Here is a 25,044-nt window from a genome sequence, read left to right as displayed (position 1 = left end):
TGAGCTCAGTCAGCAAAGGCTTCAACAAGAGACGCTGCAGTTTCAACATTCCCAGCAAGAGATGTTGCAGCAGCAGCAGCGGCAGCAGGAGACAATGCAGAGGGAGCTAGCAGAGCTTCAACGATATAAAGTGGAGACCTCTAATGTGAGAGGTGAACAGCAGAGTCCTAAAGAGACCCCAAAAGTAAAGGGGCGATCATTGGGTGTACCAGTGGTCCTATGTAGAGACTCGGTCTGCCAGGTCTCAAGCAAGTGACTTGTTGCAATTGGTGGAGGAGTGGCTCCAGCCTGAGTTCTGTTCTCCGTATGAGATGATGGAGAGAATCGTGGCTGATCGGATGGTGAGGGCTCTGCCAGCCGCCATGCAGCATTGGGTCGGGCTGAGGGACCTAGGCCACCTGGAACTGCTGATAGAATTGATTGAGCAGTATAAGTCCACTCAAGACATTGCAATAGAGCCCGGGCATGGGGCTAGTAACTGTTCAGTAACATCTAAGCCCATGGACTGTGGGAACATTGGTCAGGAGTCTATGTGTGCCCAGCCTGTCTGTATCACCACTAGGGGAACAGCTGGTGGTGAACCAGAATTGTGCCAGGTACTTGTGAATGGGTGCCGAACAGAGGCTCTCCTGGACATGGGGAGTAAAGTGACTCTGGTCCATCGTTCCCTTGTTGCTGGGGACAACACCAACAGACAGAAAGTGGAGGTGATGGGTATCCATGGGGAAATCCGGGAGTACCCGACCATGGAGGTCAATGTTTCTACACCATGTGGAGACATTAGACATGTGGTGGGAGTGGCAAAGACCCTTCCCTATGGGACTGTGTTGGGAAGAGATTTTCCCCTGTTTTGGTCCCTGTGGGAGACCAGGGTAAACCCTCTCATGGAAAAAGTGATACCGGTGCAGAACCCAAAGATATTGAAATACCTGCCATAGGGGTCGCCAACATAGGGACAGAGTGTAATCCCGATAGGCTCCCCCTAGAGGTAGCGGCAGGAGAAGCTAAAGATGTTGTTTCGGGTGCAGTACCCGAAGATCATAAGATGTATGCCACAGGGGTCGCCAATTTAGGATTAGCGTGTAATCCCGATAGGCTCACTCTAGAGGTTGTGGCAGTAGAGGTTATGGGGACCCCATTGAACCCAGAGCTGTAGGTGTTCCCTGGTAAGGTTGGGACAGCTCAAATCCAGGGTCTTTTTCGGAGACGCAGATATAAAAGACGCAGGTATGAGAAGAGCCGAGAGTGTATGATCGCAGAGGCAACTGGGGACATGTGCACGAGGAACCCTCTGGCACCGGTCAAGGATGGGGCCGGGGCTCAGGGTAAATTAGATAGAGCGCTCGCTAGACCGCAGTGTCGGGAGGTTCGGGTGCGGCATAGGACAGATATATGCTCAGAGTTGCCAGCGCAGTCTGTTGTTATGGACCTGGTGGTTAGGAGCACCCGGCACGACCTGATAGTTAAACTCACACAGGACAAGCTCTGGGATGTGGGAGCTCTGCTGACCGCAACCCCTAATCCTATCACAACAACTAGAAATAGCCGTGGAGCGTTCCTGACACTTCCTAGATGCCTCTTCACAGCCTAAGAGCTAGCTAGCCCTAGAGATAGAAAATAAAGCCTACCTTGCCTCAGAGAAATTCCCCAAAGGAAAAGGCAGCCCCCCACATATATTGACTGTGAGTAAAGATGAAAGTCACAAATGCAGAAATGAAACAGGTTTCAGCAAAGGGAGGCCAGACTTACTAAACAGACAGAGGATAGGAAAGGTATCTTTGCGGTCAGCACAAAAAACTACAAAAGACCACGCAGAGTGTGCAAAAAGACCTCCGCACCGACTAACGGTGCGGAGATGCCACTCTGCATCCCAGAGCTTCCAGTTAGCAAGGCAAAATCATAATATGCAGCTGGACAAGGAAACAATGAACAAATAATAACATGCAGGAACTTAGCTTCTGCTGGAGTAGACAGGTCACCAGAAAGATCCAAGAGCGAACTGAACCAATGCAGGAACATTGACAGCTGGCATGGAGTAACGATCTGAGTGGAGTTAAATAGAGCGGCCAACCAAAGGATAAACCACGTCACCTGTGTAAGGAACCTCAGAAGCAGCAGCTCCACTCACAGCCACCAGAGGGAGTCCATGGACAGAACTCGCCAAAGTACCATTCACGACCACAGGAGGGAGTTTGACAACAGAATTCACAACAGTCTGTGGCGTTTCAGCATGATATAGTCACTGAGGCACAGGTAAGGGTACAGAGGAAGCGGTACCAGGGGCCCGAAAGCAGATACTTAGGTGACAGGATGACCCGTGGGGTTAATGAACCTGAAGTAAACAAAGTAAAGACCACCCAAAACTGGCCCAAATCTGCGGTTAATCAGAAAAGAGGGTTTGGCTTCTGCAATGGAGATCGGGGTAGGTGGTCCCGTAATGAAATATGGAGGAGAAACGCAAAGGGGAGGGATGCGTGCGTTGATCGATGGTTCCGGTCCCTACTTTGGTTTCTTAATGTAGTAAGCGGGGATGTCAGGGGGGCATACCGATGCCCTGTCTTTCGCCCTCATGGGGTAACAAATGTTCAATCCCACAGATATGAACAGGGGGGGAGGATATGTGAGGCAGTGACCCCTGTTACAGCTAGGGGGTGCTTGTAGGTGCTCTCCAGAATGTGCATGGAAGCATAGTGAGGCCATGAGCGCGTACTACAGACACAGGTGTGGCTGTAATTAGAATAGTGAGGCAGTAACTGTTTAAAAAGCCCTGTAGTACTGGGGGAGGGGTGTCAGTGTGTTCTTGGAAGCAGACAGGGCAGTTGTCTGCAGAGCTCTCTCTGTGTGGAGCAGCACAGAGGCTAAAGGAACCAGAGAGACTGACACCCTGCGTCTTGGGCTGTCTTATGTGTACCCGGCTGCACTCCAGAGGATAAAGAGTGCAGTGCGCTGAGTGAGTACAGAGACTTGTTACCGGCGTGCGGTCACCCAGGGAAACTGGACAGAGGGAAGTTCGGCCTGTGTATTGACTGCGTCATATAGCCATGCATTATTAATGGACTGTATGAAGAAGCCGTATACTATATTGACTGTGCGAAGTAACACAATAAAAGAATGTTTTGTTTGAACTTGCTTGGGTCACTGCCGTTTCACTGTGTATGGCCCTACCGCTGCATCACAATATATATATATATATATATATATATATATATATATAAACGAAACCCGACTTTGGAGTAAAGATCGCCGACCGCCGACCCGATCCCACAGTGGGATCGGGTCGGGTTTCACGAAACCCGACTTTGCTAAAAGTCGGCGACTTTTGAAAATTGCAGATCTGTTTCACTCAACCCTAGCCACCAGCATTGGAGGTGAGTAAAAAGTTATCATTTTACAAGGGGGAAACATAGAAATTGAGAAAGGTTGTAAGAGTAGTGGACTACCCCTGTATTCATGGTTAATTCTCCCATTTAACTGTCCAAAATGAACGTGGCATTATCTATAAATTAGGAGGATGCGTTTTATTCCATTTTGAGTCTTTTGTAACTGCTAATTGCTATTTGTATGTCTCCAGTTTATAAAGGTGGTTCACCCCACACCTGATTCATTGGGACTCCTTTGACGCCTTTACATGTCTGGAACATACGTGAATAACACTGAGGTCTCCAAGAGTTGTATTGAATCTCCTTAAGCTCGAAAACACAACTCTATTAATATCTGCATTGAAAAGGGGCAATTATTCCAAGACGGCTGTATGCAGGGGCCTGTCTCTTGTTTTTGGAAGAGTTTCTGACTTGACCATGATGTTTTTTTTTTGTGTGTGTAGAGTTAGTTTGCATACATTTTTGCAATGGAGCATTGGCTGTATAAGTGTGATATATGATATAAACCTGTTCAATGGGAATCAATACCTCCTCTGAGGATAGGGCTTTCAAAAAACATTGCATGATCCGCATCACTTCTTTTTTTCTGATTCATTAGAAAAATAATGTATGTAATACCTGAGGGTAAATACTCTTTAATGAACTTTACCAATCTAACACTCTCCTCTCTTTCCTCAAACTCAAAATGGACAAATTTGAACTCATCATCTTTCCGCCATCTCACAGACCTTCCTTACCTGATCTATCACAATTAACGACATCACGCTTTCCCTCGTACCGGAAGTCCGCTGCCTCGGAATAACCCTTGACTTTACCCTGTCCTTCAAACCGCACACCCAAGCTCTTTCCACCTCCTGTCACCTCCAGCTCAAAAATATCTCCAGAATCTGTCCTTTCCTCAACCCTCAATCTACTAAAATGCTTGTGCATGCCCTCATTATCTACTGCAACATCCTTTTCTGTGGCCTTCCAGTTAACACTCTCACACCTCTCCAGTCCATCCTTAACTCTGCTGCCTGACTAACTTCATCTGTCTCTTCGCTATTCCTCCGCTTCTCCCATCTGCAAATCTCTTCACTGGCTCCCATTCCCTCAGCATATCCAGTTGAAATTACTAATACTGACCTACAAAGCCATCCACAACCTGTCTCCTCCATATATCTCTGAACTAATCTCCCGATATCTTCCCTCACGTGATCTCCGGTCCTCTCAAGACCTCCTTCTCTCCTCCACACTTATTCGCTCCTTACCCAACCGCCTACAAGACTTCTCCTGAATATCCCCCATCCTCTGGAATTCTTTGCCCCAACACATCCGAGTGTCAACCACATTCGGATCCTTCAGACGGAACCTGAAAACCCACATCTTCAGGAAAGCCTACAGCCTGCACTGACCCCGCTGCCTCCTCACCAACACCGGAGCTGCTGCAACCCCCCAACCTACTGTCTTCTTCCCCACCATCCTGTGGAATATAAGCCCGCAAGTGCAGTATCGTCTCCACTCTGTATCAGTCTGTCATTGTTAGTTTGCTTACTGTTAGTGATATCTGCAATTTGTATATAACCCCTTCTCATGTACAGCACCATGGAATTAATGGTGCTATATAAATAATAATAATAACAAAAATTAGTAATATAAGATTGACAAGCTCCAATCTATTTAATTTGTCAGGACTTGAAAGAGGAAAAAAAACAAGAAAAGTATTGCCGAGTATTAGCTTAACCCCTATTGTAAGTGCTAAAGTGAAATGTTGGTTATACATCGAAATATAGACATAAAATTATAAAAAATGGCATGTTATAAATGTGAGTTATCCCATGCTAGTATCCTGCTGTGACCTGCAGTGACAAGTGCAGAAAATGACATGGTCACTGAATCTTGCTTACATTTACAACTCATCCATGCCTAATGATAGGCTGATGATGGTGATTTAGGACAAGGTAGCTGTAAATAACACATGATTACTGGTTGTAAAGTACTATACAGCGAAGTAGAAAGGCTCATCATTGTACGTGGACTGTCATCATCACTAAGAACTACATAAAGCCTTTGGTCCGGATCACAAAAGTAGACATTTTTCTATTATATTTTACCTCCCTTAAAAGCTTATTCCCATAATAAGCATTTATACATTTATAGCATTTGCACAAGATGTGACAAAACGATATGATTTCAGTTCCTCGCCAATTGATATCACAGAAGTCCCGTGATCTTCATTTACCAAATCAAGATGACATTGTTCCCCGTAGACTGTACTCCAGGGGAGGCTGCAATCATCTCCAGTGAAGTCTAAGGCTAGAGCTACATGACAAATTGGCTGCACAAGATCAAGGGGTGAACATATACCATATTTTTCAGACTTTTTCCCCAAACATTTTTGGGGAAAATAGGGGTGCGTCTTATAGTCAGAATATACTTACAAATACTGTGGCGGAAGCAGGAGTCGGGTGATTCTGCTGCGGTCGCAATCCGATGCTGCAGGGCGATAATCACACTCGCTTCCCAGGCTGGTGCTGCAGGTTCGGTGGTGGTAATCTGTGGTGCGGGGGGCTCCGCCGGCATTTTGTGAAAGCCCAGAGCTTCCCGCACATCCATTGCTGCGATGCGGTGGCCTCTGGGAAAATGGTCACCAGGGGTGGAGCATGCTCAGATTTGGATCTTGGCACTGCACCTAGCACACCAGTCTGGGACCACCGAACACCCCCTGTGACCATGCTCCACCAGCGCTGCCGATCCCCACTAGTAAGCTGAATTTGGACTGTAAGACAGATCCCCATTTGACACGTTAATTTTATTTCCTTATTTTCCTTCTGAAAATTTGGGCTGCATCTAATGGTCCGATGCATCTTATAGTCCAAAAAATACGGTAATTGGTGCAACATGTCACTATAACCTCCAAAGTATGTGGACTTGTGCATTATGATGAGTTATTGGACTGACAGGGTCCATAAATTCTTCTTCTTGCACAGGAGCACTCTTCTATCTGTTTCCACTACTGGCAAGATCACATCCCATCTAACCATTGTGAATATGTTGGTATTGTGACAGATGACATAATTCTACTGTAACTTTCGAGCACAGTTCTCATTGTAAGTTGTGCATGATTTTCTACTTACATAAGGGCAAGAAGCAATAATACTAAAGCAGAACACATGATACTACATCCTTACATTGGGAACAATACTAAGACATAATCTCTAAACCAGCCCAGTGTTTCAGGACACTCCATTGCATGTACAAAAAAACTGGAGAAAAATTCCAAATCAATATCCTTTATTAGCGTACCAACCTCTTCACTAGGGTTGAGCGACTTTTAGTTTTTTAGGGTCGAGTCGGGTTTATATATATATATATTTAAAAAGGAAACCCAACTTTGGACTATAGATCGCCGACCGCCGACCCGATCCCAGACTTTGCTAAAAGTCGGCGACTTTTGAAAAGTGCCGATCTGTTTCGCTCAACCCTACTCTTCACTAAAGGCCAGTGGACATGACCAGAAGTCCTGGTCTATTGTGAAGAGGCCAGAAAAGTGGTGTGCTCAATTGTGGAAAGAAGAGGACTGCACATCAAGCAGTGGGGAGGTTTGAGAAGCAAATATTGATAGAAAAAAATAACCGATTATTAACCTACCCCGGCCATGCAGATGCTCGCCGACCGGTCCTCAATCTGTCTGCCATCGTTAGCCACATCTTCAAGTCTTTGGGACACGTCCATGACCTGGAGGTCACAGCGCATCATAAGGTCAAAAGAGAGGAAAGAAGAGGACCAGATGGTGAGCAGCGAGCTGTGGTGTCATCACCGGGGAGTCATAAGGTTGTGACAGTGGAAAGAAGAAGACTGGATGGCAGGCGGCAAGTGGCGGGGAGGTCAGCAGTGAGTGTAAGTGTGTGGTTTTTTCCCCGCTCCAACTTACATATTATATATTTGAGCTACGATAAAAAATTATAAAGCACATCTAGTTCATAGCCCGGGGAAGCCTATATTAGTAAAACCATGGCTCTTATTTGGCAAGCCTTCTCTTCCGTTTGTACACCACTCTCCATTAGATGGCTGTGATTGGAGGGGCATTAGTACAGACACGTTACTTACACAAACAACAATCAAAAAGCACAATATATGTATTATGGCTGAGCAAGCGCTCCTTAACCCCTTCACCCCAAAGCCTGTTTTCACCTAAGTGACAGGGCCAATTTTTACAATTCTGACCACTGTCACTTTATGAGGTCATAACTCTGAAACGCTTCAACGGATCCTGGTGATTCTGACACTGTTTTCTCGTGACATATTGTACTTCATGATAGTGGTAAAACTTCTTCGATATGACTTGCATTTATTTGTGAAAAAAACTAAAATTTGTCGGAAATTATGAAAATTTAGCAATTTTCAAACTCTTAGTTTTTATGCCCTTAAATTAGAGAGTTATATCACATAATAAAGTTAATAAACAACATTTCCCACATGTCTGCTTTACATCAGCACAATTTTGGAAACATAATTTTTTTTTTGTTAAGACGTTATAAGGGTTAAAAGTTGACCAGCAATTTCTCATTTTTGCAACAAAATTTGCAAAACCATTTTTTTACGGACCACCTCACACTTGAAGTGACTTTGAGGGGTCTATATGACAGAAAATGCCCAAAAGTGACACAATTCTAAAAACTGCACCCCTCAAGGTACTCAAAACCACATTCAAAAAGTTTATTAACCCTTCAGGTGCTTAACAGGAATTTTTTGAATGTTTAAAAAAATTGAACATTTAACTTTTTTTTCACAAAATTTTTACTTCAGGTCCAATTTGTTTCATTTTACCAAGGGTAACAGGAGAAATTGGACCACAAAAGTCGTTGTACAATTTGTCCTGAGTATGCCGATACACCATATGTGGGGGTAAACCACTGTTTGGGCACATGGCAGAGCTCGGAAGGGAAGGAGCGCCATTTGACTTTTCAATGCAAGATTTGCTGGAATTGAGATCGGAGCCCATGTCACGATTGGAGAGCCCCTGATGTGCCTAAACAGTGGAAACCCCCACAAGTGACACCATTTTGGAAAGTAGACCCCCTAAGAAACTAATCTAGATGTGTGGTGAGCACTTTGAACCTCCAAGTGCTTCACAGAAGTTTATAATGAAGAGCCGTAAAAAAAAATTTATATTAATTTTCACAAAAAATGATCTTTTTGCCCCAAATTTTTTATTTTCCCAAGGGTAACAGGAAAAATTGGACCCCAAGAGTTGTTGAGCAATTTGTCCCGAGTACGTCGATACTTCATATATGGGGATAAACCACTGTTTGAGCGCATGGCAGAGCTCGGAAGGGAAGGAGTGCCATTTGACTTTTCAATGCAAAATTGGCTGGAATTGAGATCGGATGCCATGTCGCATTTGGAGAGCCCCTGACGTGCCTTAACAGTGGAAACCCCCCACAAGTGACCCCATTTTGGAAAGAAGACCTAAGGAACTTATCTAGATGTGTGGTGAGCACTTTTAACCCCCAATTGTTTCACTAAAGTTTAGAATGTAGCATTGTGAAAATTAAAAAATCATTTTTTCTTTCCACAAAATGATATTTTAGCCCGCAATTTTTTTTTTCCCAAGGGTAACAGGAGAAATTGGACCACAAATGTTATTGTCCAATTTGTCCTGAGTACGCTGATATCCCACATGTGGGGGGGAACCACCGTTTGAGTGCATGGCAGAGCTCGGAAGGGAAGGAGCACCGTTTGAAATGCAGACTTAGATGGAATGGACTGCAGGTGTCATGTTGCATTTGCAGAGCCCCTGATGTACCTAAACAGTAGAAACCCACCACAAGTGACCCCATATTGGAAACTAGACCCCCCAAGGAACTTATCTAGATGTGTTGTGAGAGCTTTGAACCAACAAGTGTTTCACTACAGTTTATAACGCAGAGCCGTGAAAATAAAAAATATTTTTTTTTCCACGAAAATGATATATTATCCCCTATGTTTTTATTTTCCCAATGGTAACAAGACAAATTGGACCCCAAAAGTTGTTGTCCAACTTGTCCTGAGAACGCTGATACCCCATATGTTGGAGGGAACCACTGTTTGGGTGCACGGCAGAGCTCGGAAGGGAAGGAGCGCCATTTGAAATGCAGACTTAGATGGATTGGTCTGCAGGCGTCATGTTGCATTTGCAGAGCCCCTGATGTACCTAAACAGTAGAAACCCCCCACAAGTGACCGCATATTGGAAACTAGACCCCCCAAGGAACTTATCTAGATGTGTTGTGAGAGCTTTGAACCAACAAGTGTTTCACTACAGTTTATAACGCAGAGCCGTGAAAATAAAAAATATTTTTTTTTCCACGAAAATGATATTTTATCCCCTATGTTTTTATTTTCCCAAGGGTAACAGGACAAATTGGACCCCAAAAGTTGTTGTCCAACTTGTCCTGAGAACGCTGATACCCCATATGTTGGGGGGAACCACTGTTTGGGCACACAGGAGAACTCGGAAGGGAAGGAGCACTGTTTTACTTTTTCAAAGCAGAATTGGCTGGAATTGAGATCGGACGCCATGTCGCTTTTGGAGAGCCCCTGATGTGCCTAAACAGTGGAAACCCCCAATTATAACTGAAACCCTAACCCCAACCCTAACCCTAGCCCTAACCCTAGCCCTAACCCTAGCCTTAACCCTAGCCCTAACCCTAGCCCTAACCCTAATCCCAATCCTAGCCCTAACCCTAGCCTGTTGTGAATTCTGTGGCTGAGTTCACTTCTGTGGTCACAAGTGGTATTGCAGTCTCTGGGCTTCCTCCCTCAGGTGTTTTGGTGAGCTCGTTGGCTGCCTTGCTATTTAGCTCCACCTGAGTCTGTCTTCCTTGCTCCTTGTCAATGTTCCAGTGTTGGATCTGAGCTACTGCATCTTTCCTTGGGCCTGCTGCTCTGCTAGATAAGTGCTTCTAGTTTGTTTTCTGTTTTTTCTGTCCAGCTTGCTATTAACTTTTGCTGGAAGCTCTGAGAAGCAAAGGGGTGCACCGCCGTGCTGTTAGTTCGGCACGGTGGGTCTTTTTGCCCCTTTGCGTGGTTTTCGTTTTAGGGTTTTTTGTAGACTGCATAGTTCTCTTTGCTATCCTCGCTCTGTCTAGAATATCGGGCCTCACTTTGCTGAATCTATTTCATTCCTACGTTTGTCTTTTCATCTTGCTAACAGTCATTATATGTGGGGGGCTGCCTATTCCTTTGGGGTATTTCTCTGAGGTAAGTCAGGCTTGTATTTCTATCTTCAGGCTAGTCAGCTCCTCAGGCAGTGCCGAGTTGCATAGGTAGTTGATAGGCGCAATCCACTGCTGCTTATAGTTGTGTGAGGATAGATCAGGTACTGCAGTCTACAGAGATTCCACGTCTCAGAGCTCGTCCTATTGTTTTTGGTTATTGCCAGATCTCTGTATGTGCGCTGATTACTGCACGCTGTGTTGCCAGATTGCCAGCCATAACAGTACAAGGAGCCGTCCAATGATTTCCAATAGAGGGAAAAAAGAAATCCTGACATCATTTTTTTTTCTTAGCTCTGTCTTCAGTCTTTTTTTTCCCCTAGACATTAGAGTGCTTCAGGACACAGCTGTGGACATGGATATTCAGGCTCTGTGCTCCTCAATGGATAATCTCGTTGTAAATGTACAAAAGATTCAAGATACTATTGATCAGAAATCGATGCTAGAACCAAGAATTCCGATTCCTGATTTGTTTTTTGGTGACAGAACTAAGTTCCTGAGCTTCAGAAATAATTGTAAGCTATTTTTGGCCTTGAAACCTCATTCTTCTGGTAATCCTATTCAACAGGTTTTGATTATTATTTCTTTTTTGCGCGGCGACCCACAGGACTGGGCGTTTTCTCTTGCACCAGGAGATTCTGCATTGAGTAATGTTGATGCATTTTTCCAGGCGCTGGGATTGCTTTACGATGAGCCTAATTCAGTGGATCAAGCTGAGAAAAATCTGCTGGCTTTATGCCAGGGTCAGGATGATGTAGAAGTATATTGTCAGAAATTTAGGAAATGGTCAGTACTCACTCTGTGGAATGAATCTGCACTAGCGGCTTTGTTCAGAAAGGGTCTCTCTGAAGCTCTTAAGGATGTTATGGTGGGATTTCCTATGCCTGCTGGTTTGAATGAGTCTATGTCCTTGGCCATTCAGATCGGTCGTCGCTTGCGCGAGCGTAAATCTGTGCACCATCTGGCGGTATTGTCTGAGAGTAAGCCTGAGCCTATGCAGTGCGACAGGACTATGACTAAAGTAGAACGGCACGAACACAGACGTCTGAACAGACTGTGTTTCTATTGTGGTGATTCTACTCATGCCATTTCTAATTGTCCTAAACGCACTAGGCGGTTCGATAGCTCTGCCGTTATTGGTACTGTACAGTCCAAATTCCTTTTGTCCATTACCTTAATGTGCTCTTTGTCATCATATTCTGTCATGGCGTTTGTGGATTCAGGCGCTGCCCTGAATCTGATGGATTTGGATTATGCTAAACGTTGTGGATTTTTCTTGGAGCCTTTGCGGTGTCCTATTCCGTTGAGAGGAATTGATGCTACACCTTTGGCCAAGAATAAGCCTCAGTACTGGGCCCAGCTGACCATGTGCATGGCTCCTGCACATCAGGAAGTTATTCGCTTTTTGGTACTGCATAATTTGCATGATGTGGTCGTGTTGGGGTTGCCATGGCTACAAACCCATAATCCAGTATTGGATTGGAACTCTATGTCGGTAACCAGCTGGGGTTGTCAGGGAGTACATGGTGATGTTCCATTTTTGTCTATTTCGTCATCCATTCCTTCTGACATCCCAGAGTTCTTGTCGGACTTTCAGGATGTATTTGAAGAGTCCAAGTCTGATGCCCTACCTCCGCATAGGAATTGTGATTGTGCTATCGATTTGATTCCTGGTAGTAAATTCCCTAAGGGTCGTTTATTTAATTTGTCCGTACCTGAACACACCGCTATGCGCAGTTATGTGAAGGAGTCCCTGGAGAAGGGACATATTCGCCCATCGTCGTCACCATTGGGAGCAGGGTTCTTTTTTGTAGCCAAGAAGGATGGTTCGCTAAGACCGTGTATTGATTACCGCCTTCTTAATAAGATCACTGTTAAGTTTCAGTATCCCTTGCCATTGATTTCTGACTTGTTTGCTCGGATTAAGGGGGCTAGTTGGTTTACTAAGATTGATCTTCGTGGTGCGTATAATCTGGTGAGAATCAGGCAGGGAGATGAATGGAAAACGGCATTTAATACGCCCGAGGGTCATTTTGAGTATCTGGTGATGCCGTTCGGACTTGCCAATGCTCCATCTGTTTTTCAGTCTTTTATGCATGACATTTTCCGTGAGTATCTGGATAAATTCTTGATTGTTTACTTGGATGACATTTTGATCTTCTCAGATGATTGGGAGTCTCATGTGAAGCAAGTCAGAATGGTTTTCCAGGTACTGCGTGCTAATTCCTTGTTCGTGAAGGGATCAAAGTGTCTCTTCGGTGTGCAGAAAGTTTCATTTTTGGGGTTCATCTTTTCCCCTTCTACTATCGAGATGGATCCGGTTAAGGTTCAGGCCATCCAGGATTGGACTCAGCCGACATCTCTAAAAAGTCTGCAGAAATTCCTGGGCTTTGCTAATTTTTATCGTCGCTTCATCTGTAATTTTTCTAGCATTGCCAGACCATTGACCGATTTGACCAAGAAGGGTGCTGATTTGGTTAATTGGTCTTCTGCTGCCGTGGAAGCTTTTCAAGAGTTGCAGCGTCATTTTTGCTGTGCCCCTGTGTTGTGTCAACCTGATGTTTCTCTTCCGTTCCAGGTCGAGGTTGATGCTTCTGAGATTGGTGCAGGGGCGGTTTTGTCACAGAGAGGTTCTGGTTGCTCAGTGTTCAAACCATGTGCTTTCTTTTCCAGGAAATTTTCTGCTGCTGAGCGTAATTATGATGTGGGCAACCGAGAGTTGCTGGCCATGAAGTGGGCATTCGAGGAGTGGCGTCATTGGCTTGAGGGTGCTAAGCATCGCGTGGTGGTTTTGACTGATCATAAGAACCTTACTTATCTTGAGTCTGCCAAGCGCTTGAATCCTAGACAGGCCCGTTGGTCGTTATTTTTTGCTCGTTTTGATTTTGTGATTTCATACCTTCCGGGCTCTAAAAATGTGAAGGCGGATGCTCTGTCTAGGAGTTTTGTGCCCGACTCTCCGGGGTTATCTGAGCCGGCGAGTATCCTCAAGGAAGGAGTCATTGTGTCTGCCATCTCCCCTGATTTGCGGAGAGTGTTGCAGAAATTTCAGGCTAATAAACCTGATCGTTGTCCGGCCGAGAAACTGTTCGTCCCTGATAGGTGGACTAGTAAAGTTATCTCTGAACTTCATTGTTCGGTGCTGGCCGGTCATCCAGGAATCTTTGGTACCAGGGAGTTGGTTGCTAGATCCTTCTGGTGGCCATCTCTGTCACGGGATGTGCGTGCTTTTGTGCAGTCCTGTTGAATTTGTGCTAGGGCTAAGCCCTGCTGTTCACGTGCCAGTGGGTTGCTTTTGCCCTTGCCGGTCCCGAAGAGGCCTTGGACACATATTTCGATGGATTTCATTTCTGACCTTCCCGTTTCTCAAAAAATGTCGGTCATTTGGGTGGTCTGTGATCGCTTTTCTAAAATGGTCCATCTGGTGCCCTTGGTTAAATTGCCTTCCTCCTCTGATTTGGTGCCTTTGTTCTTCCAGCATGTGGTTCGTTTACATGGCATTCCTGAGAATATTGTTTCTGACAGAGGTTCCCAGTTTGTCTCGAGGTTCTGGCGAGCCTTTTGTGGTAAGATGGGCATTGACCTATCTTTTTCCTCGGCCTTCCATCCTCAGACTAATGGCCAGACCGAACGAACCAATCAGACCTTGGAAACATATCTGAGATGTTTTGTTTCCGCTGACCAGGATGATTGGGTGTCATTTTTGCCGTTGGCTGAGTTCGCCCTTAATAATCGGGCCAGCTCGGCTACCTTGGTCTCTCCATTTTTCTGCAATTCTGGGTTCCATCCTCGTTTCTCTTCAGGACAGGTTGAGTCTTCGGACTGTCCTGGTGTGGATTATGTGGTGGACAGGTTGCAGCAGATCTGGACTCAGGTAGTGGACAATTTGACCTTGTCCCAGGAGAAGGCTCAGCTTTTCGCTAATCGCAGACGCCGTGTGGGACCCCGACTTCGTGTTGGGGATCTGGTTTGGTTATCTTCTCGTCATATTCCTATGAAGGTTTCCTCTCCTAAATTTAAACCTCGTTTTATTGGTCCGTATAGGATTTCTGAGATTCTCAATCCGGTGTCTTTTCGTCTGACCCTCCCAGACTCCTTTTCCATACATAATGTATTCCATAGGTCGTTGTTGAGGAGATACGTGGCACCTATGGTTCCATCTGTGGAGCCTCCTGCCCCTGTTTTGGTGGAGGGGGAATTGGAGTATATTGTGGAGAAGATTTTGGATTCTCGTGTCTCTAGACGGAAACTCCAGTATCTGGTCAAATGGAAGGGTTATGCTCAGGAAGATAATTCCTGGGTTTTTGCCTCTGATGTCCATGCCCCAGATCTTGTTCGTGCCTTTCATGTGGCTCATCCTGGTCGGCCTGGGGGTTCTGGTGAGGGTTCGGTGACCCCTCCTCAAGGGGGGGGTACTGTTGTGAATTCTGTGGCTGAGTTCACTTCTGTGGTCACAAGTGGTATTGCAGTCTCTGGGCTTCCTCCCTCAGGTGTTTTGGTGAGCTCGTTGGCTGCCTTGCTATTTAGCTCCACCTGAGTCTGTCTTCCTTGCTCCTTGTCAATGTTCCAGTGTTGGATCTGAGCTACTGCATCTTTCCTTGGGCCTGCTGCTCTGCTAGATAAGTGCTTCTAGTTTGTTTTCTGTTTTTTCTGTCCAGCTTGCTATTAACTTTTGCTGGAAGCTCTGAGAAGCAAAGGGGTGCACCGCCGTGCTGTTAGTTCGGCACGGTGGGTCTTTTTGCCCCTTTGCGTGGTTTTCGTTTTAGGGTTTTTTGTAGACTGCATAGTTCTCTTTGCTATCCTCGCTCTGTCTAGAATATCGGGCCTCACTTTGCTGAATCTATTTCATTCCTACGTTTGTCTTTTCATCTTGCTAACAGTCATTATATGTGGGGGGCTGCCTATTCCTTTGGGGTATTTCTCTGAGGTAAGTCAGGCTTGTATTTCTATCTTCAGGCTAGTCAGCTCCTCAGGCAGTGCCGAGTTGCATAGGTAGTTGATAGGCGCAATCCACTGCTGCTTATAGTTGTGTGAGGATAGATCAGGTACTGCAGTCTACAGAGATTCCACGTCTCAGAGCTCGTCCTATTGTTTTTGGTTATTGCCAGATCTCTGTATGTGCGCTGATTACTGCACGCTGTGTTGCCAGATTGCCAGCCATAACACTAGCCCTAACCCTAGCCCTAATGGGAAAATGGAAATAAATACATTTTTTTATATTTTATTATTTTTCCCTAACTAAGGGGGTGATGAAGGGGGATTGATTTACTTTTATAGCGTTTTTTTGGCGGATTTTTATGATTGGCAGCCGTCACACACTAAAAGACGCTTTTTATTGCAAAAAATAGTTTTTGCATCACCACATTTTGAGAGCTATAATTTATCCATATTTTGGCCCACAGAGTCATATGAGGTCTTGTTTTTTGCAGGACGAGTTGACGTTTTTACTGGTAACATTTTCGGGCAGATGACATTTGTTGATCGCTTTTTATTCCGATTTTTGGGAGGCGGAATGAACAAAAACCAGCAATTCCTGAATTTCTTTTAGGGGGGGCGTTTATACCGTTCCACGTGTGGTAAAATGGATAAAGTAGTTTTATTCTTCAGGTCAGTACGATTACAGCGATACCTCATTTATGTAATTTTTTTTATGTTTTGGCGCTTTTACACAATAAAAACTATTTTATATAAAAAAATAATTGTTTTTGCATCGCATTATTCTGAGAGCTATAACTTTTTTATTTTTCTGCTGATGATGCTGTATGGCGGCTTTTTTTTTGCGGGACAAGATGACGTTTTCAGCGGTACCATGGTTATTTATATCCGTTGTTTTGATCGCGTGTTATTCCACTTTTTGTTCGCCTGTATGATAATAAAGCAATGTTTTTTGCATTGTTTTTTTTTTTTTTTTTGCGGTGTTCACTGAAGGGGTTAACTAGTGGGATAGTTTTATAGAGCGGGTCGTTACGGACGCGGCGATACCAAATATGTGTACAATTATTGTTTTTTTTTTTTTTACATAAATAAATGGATTTATTGGGAAATGTTTTTTTTTTTTATTTGGGGATGTTTTTTTTTTTTTTTTACACATTCTATTTTTTTTTTTGAACTTTCTACCATTGTCCCAGGGTGGGACATCTCTGTATTAGATCAGATCGTTGATCTGACACTGTGCATAGCACTGTGCATAGGCGCCGGCTAGCCAGGTCACTTCATGACCCGGAAGGAGTCCGGCGGCCATCTTGGATCCGGGGACTCCTTCCGGGTCACCGGAGCAACGTGATCTCATTGCGTTACTCCGGTGGGAGAGCGCAGGGAGCCCCGTCCCTGCGCGATCCCCCTCTATGCCGCTGTCACTACTGACAGCGGCATCAGAGGGGTTAAATGCCCGCGATCGGTGATAGCGCCGATCGTGGGCATTGCTGCGGGGTGTCAGCTGTCATATACAGCTGACACCCGCACCCAATCACCGCGGTGCTCAGCGCGAGGCCGCGGTGATCGGTGCGCCGTACTAGTACTGCTGCTGGCACAAATGCAGTGCCGGCAGCGCAGTACTAGTACGGCGCATGGCGCGAAGGGGTTAAAGTCAAGCTCTTCCGGCATGTAATGATCATACAGTTACCAAGGTGGAGTACTTCAGACAATGTAGCCAAAACAGAAAAAAAAGAGTAGCAAAAAAAAACACTGAATAATAAATAAATAAATAACGTTTATTGAATAATCTGCCACAATCAAACTTAATATAATACAAATACATATAGGGGAAAAGAAGAAGACATGGCGGTAGGCAAGGGAGAGACTGTGGATCAGAATAGGACTTGGGCAGGCAGAAAAAAAATAGTCACAATGTAATAATCAAACGTGAACAAAATAAAGATTGGCAAATGCTGTAGATAGTTATAAGGTACACCTAAATTCCACCAAAATGTAAAGTGCTAAGGTAAAATGCCTGCTTACTAGAGTTGAGCGAATTTGATCGGATTCGGTCGCCGAATGTGAATTTGCCATATTTGTGCCATATTGGTTCCCTATTAGTGAAGAGCGAGTGTGCTCATTACTCGAGTATTCTGAGCATGCTCGAGTCTCAGCCGAGCATTGCCGATGCTCGAATGCAATGCTTGGATCCCGGCCCCACATGTTTCGTGGCTATAATACAGTCAATAAACTGGGCGACAGTTTATATGTGTATGGCAGGCAATCCCTGCATCTTTCTTTAAGCCACATAACATGCAGGGCATGGATCTGAGCATCGCATCCGAGCAGCGGCAATACTTGGTTGAGACTCGAGCATGCTTGGAAAACTCGAGTAGCGAGCACATTCGCTCATCACTATTCCCTATTCGTGCCGAATGTATGTTTGCTGATTGGTTCCGAACATATTCAGTAATTTCTACTCCCATTGATTCTAATAACGTTCAGCTGTCTTGCAAAAACAATATTCGCTGCCGATCCTATTCGGAACCGAATCCGAACAAATTCGCTCAACTCTACTGCTTACCCATCATAAGTCCGGATCAAAAGCAGCCTTCCCGCAACTCCTAATGCACATTTCACATACTTGCTTTATCAAAGGGGGAGTGGTAAGAATATCCTGTCTATGGAGGTCTACATATATATGAGACAGAACGACGCATGCACCGTAATTATCGGCGCCGTTCTCTCCCTTGCCTACCTTCCTCTCCTTTTCGCCTATATGTATTTGTATTATGTTAAGTTTGATTGTGTCACATTTTTCAATAGAAGTTATTTATTTATTATTCGGTGCTTTTTTTGCTACTCTTTTTTTTTTCTGTTTCAGACACATTACTTAGCTTCATCTTTTGAAACACACTGTGGCCGTGATTTGCCATCACTCTGTTGGGGATTCAGTGGAGGCACAGTGCTGGTTTTTCTCCCATTTGATATTGTTGCTTGCTTCCATTCGGTGTATAATTAATTGATTAGAAAGCAGTGTAAGCAGTGTATACACCTGTCTGAGGATAATAAAGTGGCCTATTTGAGTGATGTATGGACTTTGAACTCATCCTTACCTTAGTGTTGGATAGACATGTGCGCAGTTTTCATATGGGAACTTCAGAGGATTGTAAAATATGTATGAACTTAAAGGTATCTAATAATAATAATAATCTTTATATTGCGCTAACATATTCCGCAGCGCTTTACAGTTTTGCACACATTATCATCACTGTCCCCGTTGGGGCTCACAATCTAAATTCCCTATCAGTATGTCTTTGGAATGTGGGAGGAAACCGGAGTGCCCGGAGGAAACCCACGCAAACACGTAGAGAACATACAAACTCTTTGCAGATGTTGTCCAAATGTTGGCCAAAGTCGATTACAGCTATATTGGATGACCATCCAATATGTATGGGTAATGAGTAGGTGGTTTGAATTTAATCACCTGACCCTCTTGCTCTGCAGGCAGATAGGCCACTGACAGATTATTCTGGAGGTTTGCTCTGCTCTTGGTATGGAGAATACATGAACATGTGAGAGAGATTACAGCCAGGAGAATTAGCTATTGATTGAAAATCATTGTTTGGTCCACAGTTATCTAAAATATATGGACATCTGAAGAAACTGAGGACAATACCAAAAAAAAGAAAAAGTCAGAAAATATATCTTCTTTTAGGACATACGCCAAAAAGATGGCTTCCATCATACTGCACCTCCCTACTAGGGTAACAGGTTTTTCCACCCAGTATGGAAGCATCTAGTGGTTGTGTCCTTCTTTATGTGTTTTCCAAAACCCAATGACCAATTCCCCAAACTCTTTTTTTGGGTAACAATGCAGTTCCCATATAGGTGCTCCTCACTAAATACCAGTAGGGATAAGTTTAACAAATGTTGGGTCCCGTCTTCTCAATTGACATTTTTTCATTACCTTTTGTTATATAGATTATTTTGGGAAATCTTGATCCATAGCAATCATGAAGGATATTGCTGCATAATGCCTTTCCTGATATAACACATCATAAATACTGTATAAATTAATATCACTCGGTATATTTGTGATGTACAAAAGTAGATATCTGCCCTTTAACCTTTCATAAAATGACTCCAGATTTTTTCCAGTAAGTGTCAATAGAAACCACTAGAGCTGAATGAGCAGGAAAGGCAATGATAGAAAATAGAGCAAAGATCTTCCTGAAAAAGAGGCAGCAATCATTATACTGCACACAGGAATCAATAGAGTAATCAGTAAAAATAGGTAATTGCCGCAAGGTTACCTTGAGTAGAGCTGCAGGAGACAAACAGAGAAAGGATTGCAGCTATCATAGTAACTTACATTAATCAGATGATAAGAATAAAATGCAGGTTCTGGTACACAAAATAATAATTTTATGAATTACATGGTGAAAATAAAGTGATGGAATAGGTTTCATTTTATCCTTGTCAATAAAAAGGCAAAAATGTGCGCAGAAATTTATGAGTGTGGAAAAGGGTTTTTACAAAGTTTGATGGTGGGCTCAGTATTTTCTACTTATGCCCCTGATGAGTATTACTCTAGCACTTGATGTATATATTGAAGCATATGCATAAAAATACTTAATCTAATGATAGATAGATATAAAGGGCTTACCTTCCACTGACAAAGAAACAGGTCACTAGGAAAATTAGCAGAATGATCCCCCCAGCCACAGATATTGCCAAAATAGTAATCTGGTTAGGATCAGTTATGGCGATCATATCTGAAATGCAAAAACACAACACACAATTAAAAGGACGTCTTATTTGATGGTCCAAATATCAGTTGATTCCAGTAACCAATGGGTCTCAGAATATAATTAGAATAATAAATGCAAGAGACATTTAGAAGTTTGTCTTATCGTTCTCCCTGTAGACCAACTCTGATGTACGTACAGTAGCTGCTCTCTTTTTCCCCAGATAGTTAATGTCATCCATCTTACTAGCTTCATTTCTACACAGCTTGAGTTAGAATTGTCTTTTTACCTTTTGTAATTCTGCATAACTTCAAGAATTCTGCTTAAAAACAAACCTTCCTCTGCAATCTTTGTATGTGCCTCCTGCATTCGAGTCAAGCTCTCTGATGAAATCACTTTGTGTGAGTACTGGTACATAATGACACCAATAGAAATGGAGTCTCAAGATCACTGCACTCACAGCCTAGCTATGGAGTCAGAATAATAGAGATCCAGTTATCCTATCTATATGAAACTGAAGGGTGGAAATAAATAGAGCACTGGGAGGACCCCCCTAAAAAAAAACAAAAAAAGCACAGAGATTATAAAATCATAATTACACAAACAGTGTGTTAGGGGTCGAGTTCCTGCCTCTGCACAGGGGGAATCTCGGGCCATCTCCACTGCGGTCTCCCATTCTTCTCCTGCCGCAGTGGAGTCTGCTCAGCGGAGACGTCGATCCCAGCGTCTCGCTCAGTCTGACTCTGTGCTAAGAGTCACTGCTGCATTTCCTGCTTCTGCCATTGAAGTCAGTGCTGGGCAGCAGCGAGCAGACGCTTCTGGGGCTAAGTCCTGCTTTTCACATTCTGAGCATGCCCATAGTAAGATCTCTCAGTGGAGATCGAGGGTCACATGATCAGATACTGCAGCTAAGGTCCTTGTAGGTGCTAGGACTAAATCCTGCTTTGCACTCTGAGCATTCCCAGGGCAAGATCTCTCAGTGGAGATCTAGGGTCACATGCTCTGGTACTGCAGCGACTCCATTGGTCCTTCTTTGAAAAGTCCTAAATGTGCTGCAGCTATTAAAGGCCCGCATGGCCGCACGGCCATGCGCTAGTATTGTCTATTGTTATGTGCTTTACGCCAGTGTGGTCACATGTGAGTGCGTTCAGGGACCCGGCTGAAATAAGCCCCTAGAATGCTGGCACCTCCGGCGAGCAGTTTGTGTTTGGACGTATTCAGTGACCTGGCTGAAATAAGCCCCTAGAATGCTGGCTCCTCCGGCGAGGAGTTTTGTGTACATGCGTGACCACTGACTGCTCTCTGTTTGGGCAGTTAGCCTGTGCCTCTGTGGAGTCTAACAGGGCAGAGCGCTTCTCTTTCACGGCTACTCGGTGAATTAACTGAGTTAGTCTATACCGCCATATAGTTCCGCCGTTTGCTAGCAGCAGGTACTCCTGCACGGTGGACCCCGAGCTGCGAATGCACCAATATCAATAAAAACATCTCTATTTACTCGGTGCGTTTCGCTAGCCCTAACACAGTGTGTGGATCACAGGTTTCCCGATCCGAAATTATAGCCTTACAGCAAATATAAGGCTGTAATTTTGGATCAGCAGATCTGTGGTCAGTAGGGTGAGCGACCTTGACTTTTTTAGGGTCGAGCCGGGTTTCGCGAAACCCGACTATCTCGAAAGTCGAGTCGAGTGAAATCGGCCGATTATGGCGAAAAGTCGAGGATCGACCAAAATACGAAACCCAATGCAAAGCCAATGGGAAATTTTTTCTCTCTCTCTCTCTCTCTCTCTCTCTCTCCTCCGTCCGTCCCTGAACTGAAAAGCTGGTGTTACACAGTGCAAATCGCTACAGCGCACAAGCGACAACATGGCGATAGGCGTCCACGCCCCTAAGACCTATGTCATCACTCTGCCCACGCCCCTTCATTGGCTGAAAAAAATGGCGCCAAGCGCGTCATACAAAACGCGACTTTGGCGCGAAAGTCGCGTACCGCATGGCCGACCCCACACAGGGATCGGGTCGGGTTTCATGAAACCCGACTTTGCCAAAAGTCGGCGACTTTTGAAAATGAACGATCCGTTTCGCTCAACCCTAGTGGTCAGTGTTGAATTTGCAACCAGTATACAGACCGTGAAATATGGCTGTCTGAACATGGTTCACATCAGTAATACTTGCGGATGTATTTATATTTGATGACATATCCAGAGCTATCAAGTGGAAAATTAAAAAAAGAAAATTGCTCAGAAGAGTTTAAAACAAGAAATAAAGTGATTCTCTTAACAGGTGCTCGATGGTCTTTACTTTCTTGTCCTGTCCTGACACGCGGGAAAGGCTAGCTCAGCCCATTATTGGCTGTTTGATTGCAGTGTAGACCAAACTGGTATTTCCATTCTATTTAAATGGGCATGGTTGCCAACTTGACTTTTTATTTTTCCTTTTTATTTTGTGCAGGTGTGTGTGTGGATCTACAATAAAATTGTATGATCCAAAATCTTATTAAAAAAAAAAGATTTGTTTGAAAAATGGTCAATTTCCTCCAAGTTCGGAGTATTTCTAATATCGGATCTTATTGTATATGTAATTCCATTCACACATTACATTATATAATGCAGAAGAGATTAGTGGATGTTTTCCAAAATATCCTTGAGGGAATTCATTAATCATGGTGGATAAGAGCAAATTAAGCTATATTTGGGATTAAATACCGGATGTCACAGGATTACACAGATCCATTGGGAACGTTAATATCTTTTTCGAAAAAGCTACAATAGTTGTTCCAGGAATAAGGAGCTTACATTGGTGGTTATGTCAAAAGTGTCCATTGAGAATTTCATTTGATGGTGTCCACTTTATACTTTCACTTCTACATCTGCCATTACCAATTATACCATACCCAAGATCGGTTTAATGTAAGTATGAGAAAGGGTTCATGTGGTATATGAAATTTATAGCAAAGACATTTATTTATTTTTTTTATTGCCAGAGTACAGAGGGGATACTATAACATATGGAGGCTCAGAGAGGGGGAACAAGAGGGGCACTTTTATTATATGGTGACACAGATGGGACACAATTACTATGTGGAGAGAGCTCTGCTACCATATTGAGTCACAAAAGCTGTTCCACTCAGCATGTCCACATGGACTTTTCCTCTCTGAACCCTGTTCACACAGGTACTATACAGATGATCAGGTTTTTAAATACATCAGATAGGGATTGCATACATCAGTTAGGACTGCTCTGTATGGGTATACCTTGACGATTGGTGGAGCAGCTTAGCATACATTTTTTGCAAAAAATGTATCAACCAAATACCCTGTTTTTTACATCTTTTACTAGCACTTGCGGATTACTGTGATTTTTTGAAACTGAGTGTTTTTGGTTCTACTATGCTCTTTTGTGTCTTCATGTTTCTTGGTGGTGTGTGAACAGGTTCCTACAGACTTGTTCACTGTGCAAGTAGCCCATGTGTTCCTGTTTCCATATTGAGTCATAGATGGGGCACTATTACTTTATGGATTCAAAGAGGGGGAACTGCTACCTATGTGGAGGCACAATGAGGACAATATTATTATATACAGGAACTATTAGTGTGTGTGGCACAAAAAGGGTAATACTTTTTGTAGGACATAAAAGGGAGATATTGGTATTTTGTTGGGCATTTTGGATGGTTATGGCACTGTGTATCTTGTGTAGGAGTAGTAGCGAAAGGTGAGGAGGGTGCTAGAAAAACAATTAGCCATTGATGTCTTTGTGTTATATTCCGCAGAGACGAGATGTGCATGGAAGAAGTATCCATGACGGTCTGGATGAACAGAGAAGAAATGGGGAAGCTATAGACTCCAATCAGAGACGACGTCACCTGTGAGTTGTTGGATTTATCTGTAGAGCATACAATTATATAGTCTGCAGAGCACCCGTGTACAGTTGTTGTCTACCACCATATGGTCATTAGATGCTGATGACATTGGTTTCAGTAAAAATTTTTGTTAATGATCAGTATAACGGTTTTATCACTATTGTATATGCTGATAAGATGTGCTTCTGGTCTGGTGGTCACTTACATTGCATTATCCATGGCAATATTAGTGTTGGCCCAATGGTTTTTGTTAATGATCAGTATGGTAGTATTATTGAATCACTCTGTAGTTCTAGTATGTGGTCCGAGCATGGTGTGGAAGTATTATTTGTTCCCTGCATAGTATCGATTCTCCTTGCGGAGAGTGACATGATAAGCATGTCGAATTGAGCAATGCTCCTCTGGGAAATATGCAAATTGTCTCTTCAGAGAGGAAGGGGACTAGAACTCTAGTGCCACCTATTGGAAGTAGCAATCCTAAAAGTCAATGTCGACCCTTTAACGAGCCTTGTCGCGTGACTTAGGATAATAGCCAAACCAGAATCTCAATTTGCAGGCACTGTGTTTCGGGGTACTGCCCCTCGTCAGTGCAAAGTGGAGATCTAGTTTGGCTGATTGAGAGGCGTCTGACCGGGATCCAAGAAGTATCGTTTCTCCTTGTGGAGAGTGACATGATAAGCATGTCAAGGTGAGGAGAATTAAAGCCGCAATGCTCCTCTGGGAAACATGCAAATTGTCTCTTCAGAGAGGAAGAGGACTAGAACTCTAATGCCACCTACTGGAAGAAGCAATCCTAACCACTAGAGTTCTAGTCCTCTTCCTCTCTGAAGAGACAATTTGTATATTTCCCTGCATAGTGAAATTTGTATAATGTTGGTCTTGATATGGGGGTGGACATACCATTTG

General features: G+C 43.9%; 1 protein-coding gene across 3 annotated transcripts in view; it reads right to left on the bottom strand.

Moving 5' to 3' along the window:
• LOC138638573 (ephrin type-A receptor 3-like) overlaps nt 1–25,044 on the bottom strand; it is a 523,615-nt gene that overhangs the window by 217,352 nt on the left and 281,219 nt on the right. For all 3 annotated transcript variants that reach the window (XM_069727971.1, XM_069727970.1, XM_069727969.1), the window contains one exon: nt 20,201–20,309. In XM_069727971.1, the coding sequence (XP_069584072.1) occupies nt 20,201–20,309 (109 nt within the window). The remainder of the gene's footprint in view (nt 1–20,200; nt 20,310–25,044) is intronic.

The sequence above is a fragment of the Ranitomeya imitator genome, chromosome 5 (genome assembly GCF_032444005.1).
Source record: "Ranitomeya imitator isolate aRanImi1 chromosome 5, aRanImi1.pri, whole genome shotgun sequence".
Lineage (NCBI taxonomy): Eukaryota > Metazoa > Chordata > Amphibia > Anura > Dendrobatidae > Ranitomeya > Ranitomeya imitator.
This window is presented reverse-complemented; position numbering and strand designations above follow the sequence as displayed.